The sequence below is a fragment of the Bactrocera latifrons genome, unplaced genomic scaffold (assembly GCF_001853355.1).
Source record: "Bactrocera latifrons isolate USDA-ARS-PBARC rearing strain unplaced genomic scaffold, ASM185335v1 scaffold_164, whole genome shotgun sequence".
Classification (NCBI taxonomy): domain Eukaryota; kingdom Metazoa; phylum Arthropoda; class Insecta; order Diptera; family Tephritidae; genus Bactrocera; species Bactrocera latifrons.
The window spans coordinates 359,147-366,896 of NW_017535119.1; the positions used below are offsets into that span (position 1 = coordinate 359,147).

Here is a 7,750-nt window from a genome sequence, read left to right on the forward strand (position 1 = left end):
TAAAGCCTATGCGGACTTCGATTCAGATCGAACGAGTAATCGAAAATTGGACTCAACGGATGAACCATCTGAGACGTAGMCGTGGCCAACATTTCAAAGAGATAATCTTCAAAAATTAAATGCTAAGAAATGTTCTTCCGAATGATAATAAACAATCCTCATTCAGTTTGAAGTTTCTCTGTTTTTTCTTCAGAAAAGTAGGGAGCCTCGAAATGGATCACCTTCACCTCCTGATAGCTTTTACAACATCCGTTATAAGGCGTTCCCAGTCTGTCTTAGACGGTGACCTTTTAATACTCCTCAACCTTTTTATATCATGACTTTACAATTTCATTGGTRGGCGTGTGCTACCCAAATTCCATTCGTGCCACATATACCTGCTTGTCGAGCGAGTCAAGGATTAATTCCACCGAAACTCGGCTATGTGTATCTGTATAACATGTATAATATGTCATTTAAATATCTGCAGATAATCCAGAGGCAAATAAATATCCTCTTTTCGGAGTCTAATTGTAGGGTGGTGCCTATTCAGGGATATCCGACTGCCCTGGAACCCATTGTAGATGTGAGCTAAGATTATCTTACCTCAGATTTCTCGAAAAGTTTCCGATCTTTCAATATAAATCATTTAAAAAAAAGTTTAAACCCTAAAAAAGCATGATTACTACTACTATTTACCTTATACTAAGATAATTTGGCAACAATTTCAGTTGCGCTCTACCGATATCTTTCACTTCCGAAAACGCATAGTATTTTAGGTTATGTTAACAATTAGTTTGAGTTTTATTTGCAGTTGACTTTTTCAAATACTTATTGATATCAAGCTTTCTAAAATAAAAGCACGGCGTATCACAAGAATATATATTTGAGAAGAGCTCTGCCTTTGAGGCCAAGACTTTCGGTGAGGGAAGTGGCCGAAATTTGAAGTTACGTTTGTACTCCCTTTTMGGGACAAACTGTCTTTGCACAGTCGCTTCCTTGCGGCTTAATTGAAACTGTTTGCTGGCTGTAGATGCACGCGGACACTTAGTACTTCCAGCATTGGTTTTCAACTTCGGCGTCGCAATAATTGAGTTAAATCGAATATTTGCTACTTTGATCGGCATTACTTTTTGCGCATGCCTTGAGATGGATGCTCTTCTAAGCTGCGGCTCTTCCAGATCATCAAGATCAAACAGTTTCGCTTGCGTGAGCGTTGCTGCATCTAGCATCCAGTGAAGTAGACGTCGTCGTACACCGCCAGTTACAATTTTTGGAATGCTTTGTGAATGGCTGAGTTTCTTTTTGATCATCGCGGAGGGAACGCGTTTAGTAGCGGGTTGGATGACGGGTTGGATGGCGGTTTCCAATGCAATTTCGTAACGACCAATGGCAGGCTGAAAGCTTTGATGACGCGGTATATAGCTCATACGTTTTTCGGGTACACAGGAATTTCGTAAAAATAYATGTGGATTTGGTTTAGCTGCATTTATTCGGGGATCGCTGATAGAGGTGGGAAAAGAAGTGTAAGTAAGAGGCCAATAATAGTTTGCTTGGGGGCTTAAATATAAAAAAAATGCACTTCAGATAAAAAATAAAAAAATTCTAGTTAATCAATCTAGCAGACCACTCTCTGTCTCTATGATCTTAGTAACCAAGAATACGTACTAGTGTTGAGATATTAYATCCCAATTTAGATTAAGATGGTTTAGTTGGGAGTCCTTTGCCAGATCACTTTGCTTTTCGGCGAGATCGCTCTGTGAATTCCATTTTGTGCCGTGACCTTTCGGTATATCTAAATTTAAAAATATATATTTTATTTTAAAATACTACTGTAGATACCTTCGCACACTCACTTGTCCGAAATTTGCCTTTATATTGATTGTGACGATTTGTGAAACGATCGCTATCACGCGGTATATTATAGAACTGCCAGTTTGTGACTTGTGCGTTATCTAATGACAACTTCGTAGGCGATCTATGCCAGTAAGCGCCGCCTAACCCGCGTCGTGTCTCAAAAGGTATTTTGTTTGTTTCGTAGATATTCGGTGGCAAATGAAAATATTTGGTATCRATGTGATCGCGCACCAGCTTGATGCGTCGCAAATTAATGCAGGSTCGTGGGTTTTCTGCATATTTTCCAATGCGTTTTTCATAAACGCTTCGCATCTTCGTATTCGGCCGCTTTTCTGGAAAAGAATTGRTATGGTGGTAATGTGGTGCTGTAGRTAAAGTGTGGTTCATACCTGCTTCACACATTTTCTGTATGATTTGCTCAGTTCTTGTTTTGTATTCATAACTTTTCTTTGAGCTGACGCCTTTGAGCAGTTAAATGGTTAAGTTTATAGAAATTAGCAAGGTATAAGTTAGTGTATACTTACGAGTGGCTAGAAACAGTGGTAGGGTCAGACGGTCCGTTAGGAACTTAATTTCATTACGCCTGCAGTATTGATGGTGCATTTTTTTTCTAATGATCTCGAAAAGTTTATGTATATACTATGAAAAATAACTTCTCTATCTCTATTTTACTATTATATTGTTTATTACTATTTTATATTAGTATTGTAACTCTACTATTACAAGGCCTGAAAAAAAATATAAATTCCTTTTATTGTTTATCTGTATAAAATGTGTATTAAAATTAATTATTCGGTTAAAACGACGTTTTAAAGTCTATGCTACTTACTTCATCTAATTTTTATACAAGGAAAGTAGTTGCTCTCTCCCTTAGTTGAGTTTGATACACGTTTCTTCTCTTCGCTTTTTGGCGCCAATCGGCGCTASCAAGTGCAGGCGGATCTTTCTCCATTTGATCTTACCAACAAAGTGGAGGTCTTCCTCTWCCAGCGGGTACTGACTCGAATACTTCAAAGCTGTGGTGTTCTCATCCATCCGAACAACATGACTTAATAAGCATAGCCGCTGTCTCCAGATGCTTCTAAGTATGTCAATTTCCCTGTATATCTCATCGTTCCAATTCCCAAAAAAACCACAAATCTTCGCAAAATCTGTGTCTCAAACACTGCTAAGGCCCCATTTTCAGATATTGCACTCCAAAAATGMTAAGAGACCTGTAAAGTTTGGYTTTTGTWCAACGAGAGAGGACTTTTCTTCTTTATTACCCACTCATTCCGAAGTAGCATCTGTTGGTGAGAGCGACTCTGCGYTGGACTTCAAGGCTGATATTGTTGTTGGTRTTAATGCTGGTTCCAAAATAGACGAAATTATCTACGACTTCGAAGTTATGAGAGTCAACAGTGACGTGTGAGCCAAGCCGCGTATGTGATGACTGATTTTTCTTGATGACAGGAGTTATTTGATAGATGAGAGATAGATAGAGTGTGGAAAAAGCAGAACTAAAGGCTCTGATGTTGAGGCCAATGATACCGAAATCATCGGCGTATGCCAACAGTTGTACACTCTTATAGAATATTTGACCTGCCGTATTTAGCACTGCAGCTCGTCTTATTTTTTTCTCCACAATGGACTGAAGAAGTCATAATATAGACAGTCGTCTTACCAGAAAGCACATTTGGTATCGAGGTTCTTCCCGATTCGTCTTCGCGTAAACTATTGAACTATCCCTTGACGAAAGCCTTCTTAGATTGGGAACCTCCTGAGCTCGTTCGTTCCAGTGAGCGTCATTGCCGGTGTTTAACCACGTGTTGGCTATTTTTTCATTCAATGTGTCTTTTTATGACTTCGTTAAATATTAAATATCGAATCAAAGATTTTTCTTGTTGAGACTTGGAAACGTGCCTAGTAAATTAATATAAAAATTTGAACTCGGACCTCACTGCTATTTCAAGTGATTCCARATTTTATTTGTTGTCTATGGGGTTMKTTGACTGACRTGCACGTTTAAGCGTTAGAGKCGCTCTCTAGGCGCTTCCTAMMCAGTCTGGAGTTTAATTCAATTTACAAATCGAAGCAGCATTGAAGCTCTTACCGAGTAAATTCTAATAGAAAATGTAAGGAAAAGCATCGGAGATCCTTATTCATCGTTCATTACTAAGCTTGCTTTTGCTCAAATGAAGAATATAGGACCCCAAGCATTGAGTTAATCAAATCGTTACTCAGACTCTTCTAGTTCTTCTAACTAAAAACTCTTGATATAATAATATAAAATTGTTGACGATATTTTATGCCCCCAATCCACGTTTTTTCRACTTAAACTCTTTAATTCAACAACAATAAATATTCGCCTATCCATAAAGCAGTTACTCTGACTATAATTTTCGACTGTAAATACGCAAGCTTGCTGGCTCCAGCCAAGAGAGCGCATCATGATTGCTTCGGAAGCTTTTTACTTTCCAGCCAGCCAACCATAAGTTAGTATTTCTCTGTATGAGTGTGCTTACAAATATTTATTTGCTGTTAATCGAAGATTTAGTGCAGGCAATGCAATTTTCAGTCGACGGGCGGCACGTTCAACATCTTCATCACGTTCATATGAACTCGCTCGCATAGTCTTACTCTCTAATACAGTAAATTCTAAAAGTGGCTGAAATGTGCAAAATCGTTTCTTGCAGTTTATGGTTACGTTGGCTGGTTTATATATCATGGTTGGGTTAATAAATAAAATTACATATGTACATACAGAGTGGCGCAAATAAAGTGTAATAATGGTTTATGAAATACGAAAACTGAGTGCAGGAATCATATTGGCAAATTTGTGTGTGTAATTGATTTAGGTTGTGTGTGGCTCAGCTTCTTATAAGAGAGAAAGTTGTATGAAGTTTTCATTTGTTATTTATGAGAGCAACGGGGCAGCGAATAAAAGGTCTGACTGGGATCAAAAATATCCAGATTACCGGCTGGTAATCAGATTCGCCCATTTCGTGACTTGAGAGTGTACGAGGGTAGGGCTCTGGATGTGCTTAGCTAATGAATTCATCATCTTTGTGAGCAAGTTCTTCAGGGTAAAGTGTATTGTAATTTTTTCACCGGTGTTATTCTTAAAATACCGGGAGCCTTTTCAAAAAGCTGATATACACAATATCTTTCAACGAAGTTTCTCAGCAACTCTAGCGGTCCCCAGAAGTAGGTCCGAAACTAGACCTATTTTAGCAGTAAAAATGCATTAAGTTCAATAACTTCAACGAAGATAATCTATACTCTCAGTGTCCAGTACTCGTTCCAGGTATATTTCTATTAAAATGTATGCAGAGTAMGTGAGGACTATGAAACTACCTCAATAAAGGYTCTGGAAGYTWTCCTGAACGTCCGGCCAATACACTTACAAGTGAGGTTTGTGCGACGGACAGCCGATTTTTGATGAKAGGTCATTGTTACAGACATGGTAATATACTCGACTTTTTTAAAGAACTCGGGTTAAGCTGGCAATGCGACAGAGAAAAAGAAAAACCACGAGGAACGAAACACAGTTTTTCATTTCTCAGTAGAGCTGCCTTGACCAAAGGTTCTGCTATCGACTGGGACTTATGGTACTTTTTCCACGACTACCAATATTCCTGTGGTTGAAAAGCGTCAGGTTTTTACTACATCCACTGGGTTTACGGCTTATACGACCTTTCGAATCAACAAACCAACAAAGAGCGGACTATTTAAAGTTTTGACAAATATATTAATTTGAATTTTCACAAAAATTTATTGACGCTACATAATATACAGTTAGAAAGCACTTCARTTCTCATCTACAGCCTCTTGATCTGTGGTTGTCGTTGTTTTGAGAAATTCATGAATATCAATTGGTTTGTTATATAAAACCGGCGGCCTGTATGCGACACCAGGCTTTAAGTCGGGTAGCAAATCCTTTATGGTCACTAGCAATTTTGGSTCCGGTAGCGGTGGTAACTTGGCCGGTCCCTTACGTTCAAAATTCGGACGGACTTCTTTCTTTTGCTCTGTATACCACTCTAAAAAGCGCGATTTGATCTCCGTCAAAGGTCTGCGTGTTATAGGATGATCTTGCAGCTGACGTTTCTCGGGTAACGATTCTTTAATCTGACGTGCCTGCGCGGCCGTGAGTATTGATGAGTGATAATCGACGTATGAGAAACGTTKGGCGGTGCCACCGAAACCCAATTTCTTGCCCTTACTCAATGGTCGACGTATTATCGTCACCTTTACAATGCAATTGAAGYGCACTTTTTGCTCTTGATAGAGATTTATATATGGTGGGAAATAGGAAAGCCGTCTTCTGCGCGGCGCTCGTATCATATTTATATATCTATAATCGTGAAATTGTTGTGCAGCGCGTGGGGAAAACAAACGCTTTAACGACTTATCCAATTTCTTGGGCTGATGCAGTTTAGAACCCGGCAAGCGGAAGACATAAGTATGTCCRTGACCGATGACATGCGTGAAATCCGGTGCGCAGTACAAATGCGATTTGATCTTYTTGTATGGTATACGACGGAATTTCTTGCGTTTCTCGCGATCAATGATTAACGGCAGACCGGGTGTGAAGATTTTCTTGCCACAAGCGCAGTGTTTCGGAAAGCGCACCTCATAGCGTCCCACCGCAGGTTCGAAGCTCAAGTGTCGACGTATTATGCTGGACAATTTCTCGGGTATGCAGGAGTTGCGTAGAAACAAGTGTGGATTCTGTTTTGGCGCATGTACGGGCTTAGACCTGCAGTTCGGTATAGCACAATTAGTCAATATATTTAACAATAAAGCCTACATACATACATGTTATGTTGGATTGTATGCATTTCGACGTTATATTGCGCCGGTGACGGTTCTGTAGGCAAGCGTTTTACCAAGACTGGGTCGGTCACCATGCAACGTGTGCTGGCGGGTCGCAGGCGAGGATCTGTGTGGGGAACATTATATAAAATGCTGAGGTCTTTCATAAATTTTTTATCATACTCAAACTTGGTACATAGGTGTATTTCAATAATTGATTTATCTTCTGTTAAAACCGAGCAGATCATACTACTAGAACGTATAGATCCCATATAAAAGTTAATTCGAAAACCAGATTTTTTGTCATAACTCTTAAAATAATGCAGCTAATAGCACGAAAATTCGTTTAATATTTATCTGATTCGAATAGAATATGTATGAAAAAAAATCATGAAAATCAGTTACCGCTAAGATGTGGCTGCCATACAACTCACTATTCAAAAACGCGATTTTGGTGTCTAACACCTTCAGTTGAACCGTTAAGTACACAAAATTTTGTGAAAACCTTATGCTTCATAAGTAAATGGTTGACAATAGAAATCAACTAGACAGGGGGACTATAGCGTAAGTCTACCGTACAACCGATTGTTCAAAAACGCAATTATGCGTTATAACTCCTAAAAAGTGGTAGCTTATTACACGAAATTTTGTTCCYCACATTTGGTTATAATGATTAGAAACTGGTTAATGAATATTATTGAGATTGCATGGTAATAACTCATAGCTCCCATACAACGGATTTTTCGAAAACGAGATATTTTGTAATAACTCCTATAAATAGATGCCTAACTATATGAAATTTGGTAAAGTATTTACTTMTAACAAATAGAATTCGAGTAGCAAATATTATTCTGATTCGATGATTATAAACCACAGCGCTTATATAACCGGTTTTTCGAAAACGAGATTTTCTAAAACAACATCTTTGATTATTTGTATTAGAGYAAAAAATTTTGTGAAAAATTTWCACATWGCAACTAGAAATGGTGCAACGAAACTTGTTAAGAATCGCTTATTATAGCATATAGCTCTCGAATAWCCGGTTGTTCAGTTATAAGATATTGCGTTATGCCTCTCAAAAATAAGCTGACAAGTACTCAAAATATATGTATCTATA

The 7,750-nt window shown here is 38.5% G+C and overlaps 2 protein-coding genes across 2 annotated transcripts in view; both read right to left on the reverse strand.

The window, feature by feature from the left end:
• Positions 1-759: 759 nt before the first annotated feature.
• LOC108966566 lies at positions 760-2,513 on the reverse strand. Its single transcript, XM_018929553.1, has 5 exons — positions 2,361-2,513; positions 2,226-2,297; positions 1,836-2,168; positions 1,648-1,774; positions 760-1,482 (listed from the first exon to the last, which is right to left on the reverse strand). Exons 1-5 carry the CDS (start codon positions 2,437-2,439, stop codon positions 765-767), a joined length of 1,329 nt encoding a protein of 442 aa, XP_018785098.1. The 5' UTR covers positions 2,440-2,513; the 3' UTR covers positions 760-764.
• Positions 2,514-5,600: 3,087 nt separating this feature from the next.
• The window catches only part of LOC108966563, a 3,318-nt gene continuing 1,168 nt past the window's right edge, over positions 5,601-7,750 (reverse strand). The window contains exons 4-5 of the mRNA XM_018929549.1: positions 6,637-6,760; positions 5,601-6,577 (exon numbers count right to left, since the gene is read on the reverse strand). Coding sequence (XP_018785094.1) covers positions 5,626-6,577; positions 6,637-6,760 — 1,076 coding nt within the window. The 3' untranslated portion in view covers positions 5,601-5,625. The remainder of the gene's footprint in view (positions 6,578-6,636; positions 6,761-7,750) is intronic.